The 16,756-nt window shown below is 41.4% G+C and overlaps 1 protein-coding gene across 1 annotated transcript in view; it reads right to left on the reverse strand.

Moving 5' to 3' along the window:
• TRPV1 (transient receptor potential cation channel subfamily V member 1) overlaps positions 1-16,756 on the reverse strand; it is a 165,772-nt gene that overhangs the window by 75,437 nt on the left and 73,579 nt on the right. The window contains exon 10 of the mRNA XM_075594144.1: positions 13,413-13,578. Within this exon, the coding sequence (XP_075450259.1) occupies positions 13,413-13,578 (166 nt within the window). The remainder of the gene's footprint in view (positions 1-13,412; positions 13,579-16,756) is intronic.

A 16,756-nucleotide genomic window follows, 5' to 3' on the forward strand; every position in this document is an offset into this window, starting at 1 on the left:
CCATAGCTGACCTATACGCGTTTCGCAAATTTCTTCTTCTTCAGGGGTTGAATTTGCCAGTGTTACTTTGTACCATAAATAGAATGTATCCTAAAAATTGGTTTTATATTGCATATACTATTAAACCAATTTAAATGATCATATTTGTGTTCTTTGTTATAACCATGTACTGGATAAGATAATAATAATTTACAGACGTGCCATAAGTAAAAGACGAAACACGTAAAGTTAATTACCGCTTGATTTATATACTTTGTCTTAGATGTTCACAATCTCAAAATAGATACTATCAATGTAGATACTTATAACAAATACTAAAAGAGAAATTGATAATTTAAAAAAACTGAGTAATTACCAAGCAGTCCAACTATGGCAGGTGGTGGTATGGAACACTGATCCAGCGCAAAAATGCTGGTTAGCAATAGAATCCCAATACACTAAAACGCCTTCACTGCTAATGTCCCTCTAGGCACCGGACAAGAAAGATGTGCAGGCAAGAATGTTTGAGCTAGGGTCGATAAGATTTACATGGGAGATCTGAAGCAAGACAAATGGTAAATTGAATCTTGTGTCCTCCGTTTCACAACTCACCCTGCTTTTCAATAACCCAAATATCCCTCCAGGATGCGACTACAAACAATTTGATCAATTTAAAGCTAAAAATATTAGACCAATTGCTGACCTATAATACAATGGGAAATGTTCTCGTTTCCAAGAGCTTAGAACCAGGTATGAGGCACCATACTTGAGTATGTTTAAATTTCTTACAAAAAAAACTCCAAAATTAGAATTCGCTTCTCTTATAAGCTTTGAACTATTATATAGGAGAGAGAGTTATCAAAAAGGTTTGATTACCAGAATATATGCTGGAATGGAGGCTTCGGTCGACTTGTCTGATCATGATTATATGCTCAAATGGGCGGCTGACTTAAATATACAAATTGACAGGGAAGATTGGGAGGATTTATGGGAGTTTGCTGGAAAAACTTCCATATGCACAACCATTAAAGAAAATATATATAAAATTCTATTCTATTGGTACCTCACTCCAAGTCGATTGAGACAAATCTACCCTCTGGTGTCTGATCTGTGCTGGAGGGGCTGCGGGCAAAGAGGTGATATTGTCCATATCTGGTGGACATGTCGTGCAATACAGAAATATTGGATCACTATTCAAACTATTAGAGATAACGGATGTGTCCATTCCTTTGGACCCCCTGATTTTTTGGTTAGCAAAGCCAGTGGAGGATATTGGTCGCCCTTTGAGACGACTGATATCATTTATTCTGACAGCAGCTAGATGTGCCGTGGCAGCCTCTTGAAAGAAGATAGCTCCAACCTCAAGACAAACTGTAGAGAAAAGAATAAACGAGGTGGTGCTGATGGAAAAACTGACAGCTTTCTTGAAGCAGTCAACTGACGAATTTTATAAAACATGGGACCCATGGTTGGGTCGGTGAATGGACTTAACAAGAGATTTGTAATTGCATTTGGCGAATAATGGAGGGTCATTTCCCTTCCCTCCTCCCTCCTGTCAATAAATATAGGATAATGATCAGGTGTTACTAAGTAATATTCACTGTTTTCTCTATTTTCCTATACTCTTTGAAAAATATTGCTATATTGTATTTTTCTTCTTTGATGTCAAAGTCTTGATGTTGGTTATTTTATGCGTACACAATAAAAATATTTGAAACAAAAAAAACTGAATTAATTATATAAGATCATTAAAACCTTTTGGTATTTTGGTTTGTAAAAAATGTATTCAAAATGTTTGTTCTCCTCTTGGTGGTTTGAGGTTTGGTACACATTTCCTATAATACCCTGCTAAGCCCAAGAATGCTCTCTCACCTAATTTTTTGTCACTGTCACTGGACAATCCATCAGCACCTGCACCTTGCTACTGTACATCCAGGCTTTATTTGTCCATTGCTATGTATATAGCCTAAGTAATTATTTTTACTTCTCCCGATTGAGCATTTTGCTGGATTGGCAGTTAGACCTTACTTTGTAAGGAATCTTAACACTGCCGACACTGTAGCCAAATGTGTTTCCTAATCTGTGGAATAGATGATTACACCATGAAGGTAGGCTGCCATGTACAGGTGAACCCCGTTATAACACAGTGCTCGGGGTCCACATAATGAGACCACGTTATAACCGGGTTCGCGAAAAAATAAAAAATGGCCGTCACAATCAGGAGTTCCGTGTCCACAGAGGGGGAGTGTGTCTATGTCTGTCTCCGTGTGTATGTCTGTCTCTGTGTGTGTGTGTGTCTCCGTGTGTGTGACTGTCTCCGTGTGTGAAGGCGATGTAACTTAGCGGGAACTCGAGCAGGGATGAGGCCAGATGGAGGGAGGCATGAGGCAGCGAGCAGGGGACCGACCGGCGGGAGCAGTGAGCAGGGGACCGGCGGAGGCAGCGAGCAGGGGAACGACTGGCAGGGGCAGTGAGCAGGGGACCAGAGGAAGCCGTGAGCAGGGGACCGGCGGGGGTCGTGAGCAGGAGAACAGAGGAGGCAGTGAGCAGGGGACCGGAGAAGGCAGCGAGCAGGCGACGACTGGTGGGGGCAGTGAGCAGGGGACCGACTGGCGGGGGCAGTGAGCAGGGGACTGGCGAGGGCAGCGACTTTGAAAAACTGGGCAGAGAATCTCATTCTGTCCGGAAGGAGATAGACAGTCATTCTGCTCCCGCGGCAAATAAGGTATTCTTAGGGTCACGTCAAAAGGTTATGGGGTTTTCAAGGTTTTACAGTCATAGTATGTGTGTGTGTGCGTGCGTGCATGTGTGCATGTGTGTGTGTGTGTGTGTAATAAAGCATTGGATATTTAAAAAAAATAGTAGGAGATGCTTTTAAAAAACAGGAGCCACGCTCAGGCCGCGTTGTAGCAGATCGCGCTATAACGGGGTTGAGCTGTATTTGTTATAGGGTAACATTATCTGATCAATAAGTCTCTGCAAGGTAGTGGCAGCACCAGGAAATCTAACACGAATGGTCTGAAAGTGGAACAGACCAAAGGGAGTGGTAAAAGTATGTATTATGTCTTTATTTATGTAGCGCCATTAATGTACATAGCGCTTCACAGCAGTAATACACGTGACAATCATATAGATAACAAATAATATAAGTAACACATAAAGGGGAGAAGTGCTTCAGACATAAAAGTAACATTTACTTCGAAGAGCTTACTATCTAATTGGTTGGTAGGAAGGATGTACAGAGACAGTAGGAAGGCATTCTGGTAAGTGCGTCTGCAAGGGGCCAAGGTTTATGTATGTGGTGCAAAACTATCACTCATAGAGCTACATATATACTTCATTAAGCAAGTGTGTTTTGAGTTGGGTCTTAAAGGTTCATATAGAGGGTGCTTGTCGGATATTGAGAGAAATGGCATTCTAGAGGTGTGGGGCAGTAAATGAGAAAGGCTTAAGGTGGGAGTGGGCTTTAGATACAAAAGGGGTAGAGAGAAGACATCCTTGAGCAGAACGCAAGAGTCGGATGGTGTATAGCGAAAAATTAGGGCTGAGATATAAGGATGAGAAGAAGAGTATAAAGCATTAAAAGTAAGTAGGAGAAATGAGTGTGAGATACGGGATTTTATCAAAAGCCAGGAGAGGGATTTCAGGAGGGGAGACGCGGAGACAGATTTAGGAAAGAGTAGAGTGATTGTGGCAGCAGCATTTAGATAGAATATAGGGGAGAAAGGTGAGAGGCAGTAAGGCCGGACAGCAGGAGGTTACAGTAGATGAGACGGGAGAGAATGAGGGTCTGTGTCAGAGTTTTTGCAGTCGAGCAACAGAGGAAAGGGTGTATCTTTGTAATACTGTGGAGGAAAAAACAACAGGTTTTTGCTACCTTTTGAATGTGAGAGGAGAATGTGAGAGAGGAGTTGAGTGTGACCCCTAGGCAGCGTGCTTGGGCTACTGGGTGAATGATAGTAGTCTTCATTACTCAATAGTCAAAGATCTTGACTCAGTAGTCAAAGTAATCTTTTCCTGCATTTTTTCTGCTAAAGTTATCCGGCAATATCCCTAGGCTAGGTCCCAGCTGCCTGCTACAGTTCGTGCTATGGCGTCCGCTGCAGGGACAAGAACCAACCCTCAATGGGGCCGGGCCCGCTACCTACCTTGGCCGGCGCGCTGTGCGGCCAGATTTTTCTGAAGACAGGAAAACTGTGCTCAGGACTTGCGACGGAGCGCTGGCCATGCCCCATGGTGGTTCAGCCAATGAGGACGAACCTTCCGGGTGATGTCATGACCATGCCCCCTGCCATGCCCCCATCACACACCCTTTCCCCCTGTAGCTCTGCACAGACCGGGGAACAGAGCTGCATGTGGCGCCAGCTTGGCAGGCGCATGTGTAGCGCCAGCACCGGGGCCGTAGCCTTAGTCAGATATAACGATGTGATATAATTGGCCTCCCCAGCAATTTATTAACTCTGGGCATGGGGTACGCGTCAAATTTAGCAATTGCATTTACTTTTCTAAAATTAATACAAAATCTTGTAGACCCATCAGGTTTCGGAACTAACATGATGGGGCAACACCATTCACTCCATGACCTCTCTACGACACCCAATTTGACCATGTTTTCCAGTTTTGTTTCTACTATTCCCTTTCATTTTTTAGGAATTCGGTAAGGTCTTTGCTTCGGTTCAGTTTCAACTTGATGTGCAATCAGAAGTATTTTACCTAGCAAAATAGAGAACACATTAAGAAACCATATTTTGTGCCTGTACTTTCTGTTCTAATGAAAGATTCTTTCCCATATGGACGCTCAGCCTTTTTTTTCGGGGGGGGGTTCTAAATAGAGGTTAGTCGGATCCAATCTCAATGGGCAATGTATTAAGTCATCATATCGCCAGTAGAGGTTCCTCGTATCAGCTGTTCTATTTGGGTGCAATCAACCTTGCCCCTGAGACACCATTTTTTCGAATAACCCTCTGGAGGACCACTTCTAACCTCCATAGGAATTCCAACAATTTCTCTCATCTTGTTAATACATTCCCTTAAACTGTAAGTAGAGGTCTTCCCTGCTCTCTGTGACTCTGAACATACTCTCTAGATCCTGCAGGTAATCAACAGGGGTGACGGCTTCTAACCCTTCTCTAACTGCTCTGATCCCCCATTCTTGCACCATTTGGGTGGCCTGTTCTATCCAGCTCTCAAAATAATCCTCTGAGCCTGGGGTGGGCCTCAACTCCTGAGAAAGTTCATAGCCGCTGATAGTAATTGTCCCCCTTTTGAGATTGCATGAACTTCACCACTAGCTTCCCAATGTCTGTCATGAGTGCCTCGCGAGACGTTGGGGGATTATCCATAGAGGATGTGGGGACAGTTGGGGCACATTTCACTTTGAAACTCTTCCATTGTTTTCCGCACTTTGGCTAGAAACTCTTTGATCATATCTACTGTACTGACATTAGCAAAGTCGCTAAGGCTAACAGGGGAACTATGCCATATATTGATATTCCACACAACATTCTCTTTCTTCCCTACTATACTGTCGGGTACCCGGCAGGATCAATATTTTCAGTACACACATGCAGTACAAATGCATTTTTGGTATCATAGTGTAACACTTTCCCCTTTATTTGTTCTCTTCCCCACACTTGAACTGTTTCAAGTACCTCGTTAATGACCATCTGTGTCAGGGATTCCCCGTTACTAAAAAGGTTTTATCACAATCTTGGCCTTCCCTGGTACACCAATCATTCAAATTTACCACACATCGCTAGGATAGGGGCCTGAGTCCATCACCCCTGTACCCCAAGAGAAACTGTTCAGCCAGAAAGGAATCAGGCTGGGATCAGACAACATAGCGGGACACATATCTTTGAGTAGCAGCACTTTATATATGATGAACACCGAAATTACATATCATGGCCCACATACCCGGAGGACCATGAACAATAATTATTATTGTTATAAAATTATTATTATTATAAAACAGAATAGTATGCACTTCGCTGTGCAGTGGTCCCACAGTGTCTCTTACTCAGTCCCGGTGGCCCAGGTGCTCACTAATGGGTCACTGTTGGTGCCAGCACAGTGTTGGAGCTTATGTGGAAGTATGGATGTGTTTATATATGCAGGCATGTTGCTTCGCAAAGAATGGGAGTAGCTGTGTACATTGCAAAGGATACTGAAGTGTCGTAGGGCCGATTCCCTGGAGGTGGTTACACTTGGTCTACTCACAGCTTCATGACCCCAGCTTGCACAGGTCCCCTTTTCTCAGATTGTGCACTCTCCAGCACCCGCTACCTCCGTACATGCTGTTCTGCTAGACTAGCAAGGCTGTGCCACTGCGCTGTATCACTCCTCGGGACAGGTGCTCTCTCTCTTCGTGGGTTTCTCCCTTGCTCACAACTCCTCTCTACCTACGGTATCTCTCCTAACCCCTCCTTCGGTGAGGTCATCCTTCTTGTTATCCTATCATGTCAGTACGTTCCTTGGTTCACACTCATTAGCCAGAGGCCATGTCCATCAATATACTGTACTTAAGTGTGCTGATAAGGGAGTTACGTAATATAATAATATTATTATTTAATGTATTAAATCATTTGCACTGTGGTCCTTTTGATTCATGTAGGTAAAAAAACAGATTCGGGTCTAAAAGGGGTATGAACAAATTCATAATCTACTTCATTGTCCCCAAAAAGATCAACCAAATCTTTCAGGCCATTTCTTCTTTCTCTGAATATTTCCGTAATTGGGCTGTATTGTAAATATGATTAAAAATAATTTCATTTTGAAATGAGCAATATTTAAAAATATCTTTACGTGCATATGTGCACATATGTATGTTTCTGTTTCGAGATTGATACACTGCACTCTGTGTTAGATGTTCACAATCAAGTGGTCATTTACTGCACTGATTTTCCTAGAGTAATTGAATGTTTAGGTGTGGCATAACTGCAAATTATTAAAATTGTATATTGTACATGGTCATAACAAAGAATGCAAATATGATAATTTCAATTGTTTAATAGCATATACAATATAAATCCAATCTTTGAGGCGGTATTCCATTTATGGTACAAAGTGATTTATGTAGATATCAATGTATATATAATTTACAGAAATGAACAATCACTATACTGTATATACATATTTCTTCTATTATCTTTTTGGTATGTATACCACTTGAAATTATTACCATATGTACAGCTGTATGATATGTGCATATGTGAGGTTGCCTATGAATGTACTCTTACTCTTACAGAAAGAGGTCATTAATTCATTGTAAAACAATGGGTAAATGGGAGGGAGTATATAAGGGATGTCCTAGCACTGGGAAATTGAGCCCCTGAGAAAGCAAGACATTTTGCGACACGTGTGGAGGTCGGCTGTGGCGCTCGGACGTATGGCAGTCCAAATGGGTTGACGTCACTCATACATTCGCGAAAATCCCAGCTAGGGAAAAATTGGATCGGAGAAACATCTAAAAGGAATGCCGCGGGCAGTAGAAGAAGGGGAATAGTTTAATTGGGCCCTTAGTGGGATTGCATCTTTAAAATATAATCTTAATGGAGAGGCTGAAAACAGGAGCAACCACAAAAAGGCATTAAAACAGCATTTGTAACTTTGGATGCACGACGGACTGCACAATTATCGAATCTTACCCTAACCTCGTATGGTCCCTTTACTTGCTTGTCTTATGTGTAAGTGGTTTTATTGCACTCATATGTTTTGCCACATACCTTTGATACTTACGCTGGATGCCTCCGCTCTTTCATTTGACATATTAAATGGTCTTTAAACCCCTCAGCAGTGGCTTGCTAGAAAAGGCATCCTGCACACTGGTCGAGGTACACCAAAAAGTGCACTTTGCATGCAGGATACCGTGAAAACAACAGGGTTTTGTAAAACTATGTGGGAATAAATAAATACAAATCTTGTTTTGTAAGAGAGGGGGGGGTAATGTTTTTTTTTTTAATACGGCCCATTTTATCAGTAGTTATTGTCCAACTGTGTTCTCTATTTAGCTTTAGCTTGCAAGATGTTTGTTTTCAGATAATGAGAAATTGTGACACGGATATGAAAAGCTGTTCTAGAGCTATATTAATGTAATAATACCTGAAGGACAGAGCATTATCTGGCCATTAATGCCCAGGGTGAAGACCAGAGGCGATTTATCCTTAGGGGATTATTACAGTTATAGGCAAGATTTTGATTATTAAAATGGAACAAAAAGTACTAACGGATGCTCCCCCCCACCCCCCTCCGCTCCTTCAGCCTGCTTCCGCTCCCCTCCCTCCAGATCATCAGACCTTCCTCCAACGAGACTCCCTCCCTGGACCATACCAACCCTCCCAGAGCACCAGCCTTGCCTCCCACCTGCCCTCCATAATATTCCCACCCCCAGAGCATTCCTGCCCCTCTCAGAGCATACACACTAACGAGAACATCAGACCTCCCTCCCACTAGCCCTTCGGAACATGCCCACTCCCCAGAGCATCAGATATCCCTCCTAATTGTACCAGAACATTCCCCTCTACCCCCTTGTGCATCAGCCCCTGTCCCGGAACATACTCACCCCCCAGAGTATCAGGCCCCCTGTCCCCCAGAACATCAGCACTTCCTTCCACCAGCCTCTACCATTACTAGCCCATATCATTATCAGCCCTCCAAAAAAAAAACACCCCTGGATAATCTTTGCCCCCCTGCAACCCTCCTGAGCCCCCGATAATTTTTTTCCCTTTCCACAACCCACCCCACTCCCCCCACTCTCACTTGCTCCCCCAGACTGACGACAGATCTTCCTGGAAGTTATGTTAAGGAATCCCTACTCTCTGATTTGGCAATGTACCATAAATTCTGGGCATTACTGACCATTAATCAGAGAACAGGGATTTCAATAATGTCCTGAATTTATTTTACAGTTTGGCCTACAATATCCATTAGCCGTTAGAAGAAAAGCACAAGTAAATGTTAACTTATGTTGCAAGAGAGAGAGAGGCAATGGGCAAGCAAACAAATACTTGAAAAAAGGTTACTTTATTGGATTACATATCCAGCGCGTTTCAGTCCCACCTGGGACTGTCATCAGGGCTGGAGGAAACAAAACCCTTTGGCGTTCCTTAAATACCCTTAGGGAATACCGTATCCCCTTATTGGCAAAATGGCAGACGTTTCAAGCAATAAGTATAATCGCAGTACTGTTGATGCCTTAGGGCCTACAAAAACAAAGAAAAGAAAGAAGAAAAAGAAAAGAGATTTGCAGCTTACCGTAAAAGTTGCAGATATGTCCGCAGATGACCCTGCAACATCAGAAGGGGGCTGAGAGGACATGCAGTCTAGAGTGACTGGCGGATTCGTCCTGGGAATGACGGAAACTCCAGAGGCCCAAAGATGAGAAGTTATGTCCCCCGAAGAAGTATCTATCCGGTTCTGATAGTGAGAAACCCTCAACAAGCAGTACCAGGGAAGCGGAGCCAGAACAAATAAATGACGATCCTTTGACCAGCCCTGAAGATGCACTGCAAGCTGCTAGACTCATGTAGTCACCCTAGTGAGGGGAAAGAAAAGATCACCTGACGCATGAAAAAACTTGTTGCCAAGCGAGTAAAAAAGATTTGTTGGCAAAATGGAAAAATGAGCTTGAGTGAGAAGTCCTCCACAGGGTTGAGGAAGCCAAGCACACTGTGGAAAAGCTGTGTTTTGGAAAAGTCATCCAGGAGCGACTAAAGCTTGCTGAATTCAAGCATCTACTTGAATAGACACTGGTTGTATGCACAGGCTACAAGGACTTTGTCATCAAAGTTTTCTTCAATCATGACCACGTCTTGACCATGAACTAATGGAGAGGTAGCAAGCCTCAGTGCGTCATCTCCTGAGTACCAGATAACTGCCCCAAATACGAAAAGCAAGATTATTGGTAGAAGGGAAAATAGCCTGGGGAAAATGCTCCAATCCCATCTTAACTGGGGGTTCTTTCCCTCCAGCCATTTACTGTCGAGCCGCAGCTGTGTCTTGAGAGAGAGTGGAGGAATGGGCTTCCGCCGTGGCTAGCTGTGGGCCCGAAGGTAACTGACCTACACCTTGAACTTGTGAATTTTGTTCTTAGAAAGGGCCCATAGATAGGGTGTTTACTGATCTACTCAGTGCTCCCCAGTTAGGTCTGTTTTTGTTTTTCCTTTAACCCTGTCTTTGCTGCTGTATAGCTATGTATGTTCTGACAGTTGTGATTAATAAAAACCCGTTTTATTTTCTCTGAAAAACGTGTGTATACATATCATTGGTGCAGAGAGCATTTATAATGAAGAATTCAGAATCTGATGACATCCCTGTAAATATTGCGTAAAATAGAAAAAAAATGAAAGATAGTCAAACATAAAAAAGAAATTGGAAGGAAAAAAAAATTAAGAAATGAAAAAATTATTGTGAATCTAGAAAGTAATTTAAACTCCACAAATCGTTTTAATCATGTTGTATTACAGTATTAAATTTGAAGATCCATTTTGCCTCGCATCTTAATAATAAAGTACTGTACCTCTATCTATTCATCCGGTGAATTTAAGAATTTGTTCTATTCCCATTACTCTCAATTGAGACACTGTGTGTGCGTGTGTTTTAGTGTTGAATAAGTAGTGTTGGTTATGTACCTTTTTCTAATGGTACTTTTGTGTTCTATAAAGCGAGTTCCTAATTATCTAGTAGTTTTGCCTACATACTGTAGATGAGTCCACAAGGGTGTTTAATTAAGTAAACTATATATGTAGAAGTACAGATTATTTGTTTATGTTTGATGTTTATTTTATTGCCCCGATGCAAATGAGTGAAACATTGTCCAATTGTTACATTGTTAAAGACTAAGAAATGACCATATCTGTAACATTACAATTTGTTTTTTTTCGCTCATCCGCATCAGGGCAATAAAATAAACATCAAACAACTCATAATCTGTACTTCTACATATATGGTTTACTTAATTAAATGCCCTTGTAGACTCATCTATGTAGGCAAAACTACGAGAGAATTAAGAACGCACTTTATAGAACACAAAAGTTCAATTAGAAAAGGCACAGAACCAACAGTATTTATTCAACACTTAAAAACACGCACGGTGTCTCAATTAGGAGTAATGGAAATAGAACAACTTGTTAAATCCACAGGAGGAATGGATAGAGTTACTTTATTATTACGATGGGAGGCAAAATGGATCTTCAAACATAATACTGTAACACCACATGGTTTAAATGATTTATTGAGTTTAAATTACTTTCTAGATTCACTTTAATGATGTAAACCCCCATGTGAGTGTATGCAGCTGAAATGCACACTGCCCACAGCCTGGCTCTTCTCTATGCTGTGTTCAAGATGTGATTTGTTGATGGAAATGGCCTCAGCCAATGACATTGGGCTCTGGAGAGGAGGGGTTACAAGAGGAGAGTTTTACGAATCCCTGGCAGAGCATGAGTGGGGAGAGCTGCTGTGACCCTGAGGGATCTCGAGGTGATTCGAGGTTATGAAGGAACCAGTTCATGAGCGATACCACTCAGCAGATGCTGGGTGACCAGATTAAAGATCGACCATATGGGCAGCTAGCACTGAGCAGTGGTCTGCTTGATACCGGGAGGCATGAGTAACCACTGAGAGGCTCCTTATCACTGACAAGTAAAGGGGTACCAAATTATTTGCGGAGACCCAGGCCTGCTACATTAAAACACTAGCGCTCCAATGGTCCCTAAATACAGTGTTTGGTGGTAGTGGGGAGAGACATTGGCATACACCTGCGCAGAGTCTTGTGTGATTAATACATTGTGCATGTTGATGTATGATCCTCCTGTTTGGCGATCATATGTATATCTTGTTTATTAAGAGTTATGCTATAAATACCTCTGTGTTATTTATCTCTGTGATGAAGTGTCCTGTAGGCTAGGTCAGTAAGATGCTAAGACAGAAGGTAAAGCTTAATTGCATTGGTTTATTATTCACAAGACAACTAACTATAGGTACACTGTTCCTTTAAGAAAACCAAATCATAAAATAAACACCTGTTCCCTATAGGGAAACTATCTAAACTTTGCCGTAGCCCTTTCTAATGGGGCCGCCAGCTAAGCTGGTTATCAGCCCAAAACATATACTATCCTATGCAAACAAACAGTCTTTAAACATTGCAGAAGCTTATCTAGCTATTATCTGTTATTGCAGGGGATTCCTATCCAGGGTCTCTGTGTAGCTCCTACAGCAACTAGGAATGCCAGTTCCGGGGAGCAGGCTGTATCCCGCAGCTTCATGGGGATACACTACAGACAGTCCCAACAGGATCCGCGACCACCGTCCAGCGAGCCTAGGGGACTGTGCCAGCCTCTTGCTGGCTTGGGAAAACTCTCCCCCTTCTCTGGGGAAAAGCAGTCTCTCCTTGTGCAGGTAACTTCCTGCCTTTTAAATCTCTTGGCTAAACAGAATTGCATTCTACATGCCTCCCAGCTCAGGTATGGAATCCGACACCAGTGTAGTCTCCTTTTCCTTGCAAAGGGAGTTAACCACTTCAGTCCCTTACAACCTCACTGTGTTGTGTTTATGTTGTTTGACCTATGGCCACGTGCTTGGTAAGAGATATAGTACGGGTCAATATAGGGGAGTATGACTTGGGCCACCACCTTAGCGTCAGTCTGAGGATAAAACAAGGTCTTTTATTTTTTATATATCTTCTCCATTTTTTACAGGGATGTCACCAGATTGCTTATACCTGCCCAAAAGAAATTCTTCATTATAAATGCTCTCTGTACACATATACACATGTGTATACACATAGATATGGTCCATTGTATATAAGTAGAATCTCATCCTTATTACTATTTATGATATATTCCTTCCTTCCCCTTGACCTCAATAGTTTGCAATATACAGTATTAATATCATTGAAAAAAAATAAAGATCTGTTAATTTTGTCTTTCGTCATTTGGTTTTGTTTGTCAGATACCATGGCAAGCGATGACAGATGGCTGTATTTCTTTTCTCTTCCTGGATTAACGTCACAACGTCGAGACGTTGCATGCACCATGACATCAATGTGATGACATTAACATGGGATTGAGTTGACGCAGGATTCAGCTGATGTGCCTTTTTGCCGATAAGGGTGAGGGTATTGCCTAAGGCTGTTTAAGGAACGCCAAAGGGTTTTGTTTCCCACAAACCCTGATGCCAGTCCCTGCTGGGACCGAAATGCGTTGGATATATAATCCAATAAAGTAAACTATTTTCAAGTATTTGTTTGAGTGCCCGCTGCCTCTCTCTCTTTTGGATATTTTCCCATTTGGGATCTACCACAGGAAAATACCCTGGGCAGCATTTGCTGCACCACATTTATTGAGGTACCGTACATTGAATAACCGGAGCGCATGCTCAATCCAAATCATTTAACTTACGTTGGCAAACATTAGAATGACAAAAGTATTACTGACCTTCTCAATCATTACAGCATATATCCCCATCTGCTGAAAGCCACGTGTGTAGTACAGCACATTGGCCCAACTCATTGCTAAACATATCACCAAAAAAGCCACATATTCATGCATGCCGAAGAAATACAGACCAACAGCCACCAGCAGGAAGAGAGACTGGATAAAGCTGGAAAAAAAGGGGAGATCCCTGGTAACTCCTGACAATGAGATTAGAAGAGTTTATACACTCTGACTGACCAGCCTGAGTACAATAACTTTCCTCTTTTCAATCCGTAATAACATTATATAGGATTATAAATGAAGATGTGCCCTTGTTCTGGTACTATATATATATATATATATATATATAGTAATGCAAAACAAATTAGTTGTTAATGTACATGTATTACTGTCTATATCGCAAATAGTTAGGGTGTTGGGTTCTTTATCAATTTATTATTGTATTAATTTTACCATCTAATAAATAAAAACATAATACAACAATATATATATATATATATATATATATATATATATATATATATATATATATGTGTAATAAATGAATCTAAAGAGTAATACATCAATATTAATTACATAGCATTTCACCAGGGTCTTTAATTATTAAATACACTGTATCTTTATATGCATATTAACAGTACATATTAATATATTTGAAAAAAATCCCTTCCCACCCTCTCTCTGCCTGTGCTGGTGTATGCAGTGTGGGAGGGACCTTCACAGTGTACAGGGAAGCTATGATATTTCCCAGTGTTTCTCGGCAAAGCCTTAATGAAAATATTTGGCTCAGTTTTTTTCGTGGACCCAGGCTCTACAAGCTGCATTTCGCAGGTGTCTGAACCAATGGGCCCATCTATACTTACAAAGGGGTGTTTTTCTTTAAAAACTCTCTAGGTTGGAGGGGACTGAGATGGGTAGCCACCCACAGCGACAGGAAGGATAATTCAAGGGAACGACTCCAGGAGAGCATGGTTCCGGAGTGAAGAGGGTAGAATGTGTCATCTATATAATGTTGTATGATATGAAATGTGATTGTTGATGTTTCTAAAAATTCTGAACAATATGGTTGTTCCCCCCCTCCCCCTCTTCTTCTTCTTTTTTTGTTGATTTTGTACCTTATCGCTTCCCATTTCACTGTTGCAAATTTCAATAAAATATACATTTTTGAAATAAATAAAAATAATCTGTCTTGCTATAGGATATCCCACTAAATAGATGCAAGGTATTGATCTCTTGATGATGAAGTGTTTTTCTAAACTGTACCATAATTATGTAGATGGATTTCTAAAATATATTCCCTGTTATGTTTTATGTGTCCTAGGGGCTTATTATATATATTCACAGAAGGGGCTGACAAGGCAATTTTCGGATGGAATTCCCTATTGCAGTCTACGGGGAATTTCATTTAATCCAAAAAATGGACTGATTAGTCCCTTAGTAGAATATAGAATTGACCCTTTAGTGGAAGAGCAGGGTGAGGGCTGCATCTCTCTTCTCTTACTCTAAAGCAGGGGTGTCAAACTCAGTCCTCAAGGGTCACCAACAGGCCAGGTTTTATGGAGATCCCTGCTTTAGAATAGGTGGCTCAATCAGTGGCACACTATCACTTTGCACTTGAGTTATTTTCTCTCGTCAATATGCCTTTTTTTGTTACACTTTATTTATCAGGTTGTTGTTTTTTAATTGAGCAAAAGTTTAAATGGTAACATTTAACAATTATACAATGAGTGAGAATATGGCATAGGGTAGGGGGAGTGGGAAAGGGAGCGATTAAGTTGACAGCAATATAAAATATTACAATTATTTTTTAAATAATTGAATCTCTTGTAAAAAAAATTGTAAAGAGACAATATTACTATATATTCAACATAGCTAAGTGACATGAAAAGAGGAGAAAAGGTCATTTAATTAGAAATCATGTAAGCCCTTTCCAAGGAGCAATAATCAAGGTTCACAGGTTCTTTCAAACTTATTCATAGAGTCATTTAAGAATACAGTAATTTTCTCCAAGTAAATTACATCCCAAATCCTATTAGAACCCTGTAAATAAGAAGTATGGGAAGGCTGTGTTTAGGCCTTTGCTATAGATCATCACACAACATTAAAGATGCATGACATTCATTTTGACTTGTGTTTATTGTGACGATAGCTTCCACAGGCTTATTAATATTTCACACAAATAACTGGGTTTGAACTGAACGAGGCTTAAGATATAATAAAGTGATTTTATTCCTTAGGATAGGTGAACACACGAGGTAATACAGTAACAAACAAGAAGTACACTTACTTAGGGGTTGGGAAAGGAGAAGTATGATGTAGCATTTCTCTCAGCAATCAGGTAATCATTCAGGTGATATCAGGTAACCATATTGTGAAGGATAGAATATGGGTGTCATATCTCTATATTCTGAAGAAACCACTCGTCTCCATTTTTATATCTGTTTGCTGTGTTTTTTTACTAATACTGTTTTCTATCCGAGGTGACTGTGAAATTCCGCTTGCACAGACTCTCGCCCACGCCCACGCAATAAGGAAGTAGCAAAGTGACCTAAAGCCGACTGATTACAGAGAAAACGAAACATAACTTCAGAAAGCAAGGACACACGGCATTCCTGTGAAACTTGCATCAGCCGACAAGACCCCCGCCCCCATTGTGCCTTTTTTCTACTAACTAATGTAATAATTGGATAAGCTTTGCCGCATAATAGGTGTGGCATTGAATGATTGGCTAGTGTTAGCCTACTTTGATATAAATAGATTGTAATACAAAAACTCGGCAGTTCCTGTGTTACCCCTGGGATGACGCATGTACTGAGATTGAAGCTGAACTTTGTGTCAGAGTCTTTCTTAGTGAGCTAGCGCATGCATGACTGAATTCGGAGCAAGTGACTGAAGAGAGAGACCCTGATATAGTGAGATTCACGACCTCATTATTTGGCGCCCAACGTGAAAGGGGGGGAGCGTGACTCCGGCTCACCACGAGAGACTGACCTGTCGCTGATTTTGCTGCAGAGACCGTGACACACCGAACCGAGGACTGATCACCCTCATTGTCAAGGTAAGCTCTTGCATACAATTTGTGTGTTATCTTGCCTATGACAAGTCGGTGGGTTGCTGCCTAGGTAGTATAATCTGTTTAGGTCTTTCACTCACGTTGATGTGATACAACGGTGTGATCTTTAGAGTCGCGCTCTGTTTAGAACTGTTAAAAATATCATACTCTTCAGTTGCTTGTGGTCACCTATAAGTTGCTAAGTTGTACGAATGTTTACATCTTATATATGCTAGTCAGTGCCGCAAGTGGGAGCCCGAAGTGGAGTGGGATTTTTGTCGACTGACTGGAG

The sequence above is a fragment of the Ascaphus truei genome, chromosome 3 (genome assembly GCF_040206685.1).
Source record: "Ascaphus truei isolate aAscTru1 chromosome 3, aAscTru1.hap1, whole genome shotgun sequence".
Classification (NCBI taxonomy): domain Eukaryota; kingdom Metazoa; phylum Chordata; class Amphibia; order Anura; family Ascaphidae; genus Ascaphus; species Ascaphus truei.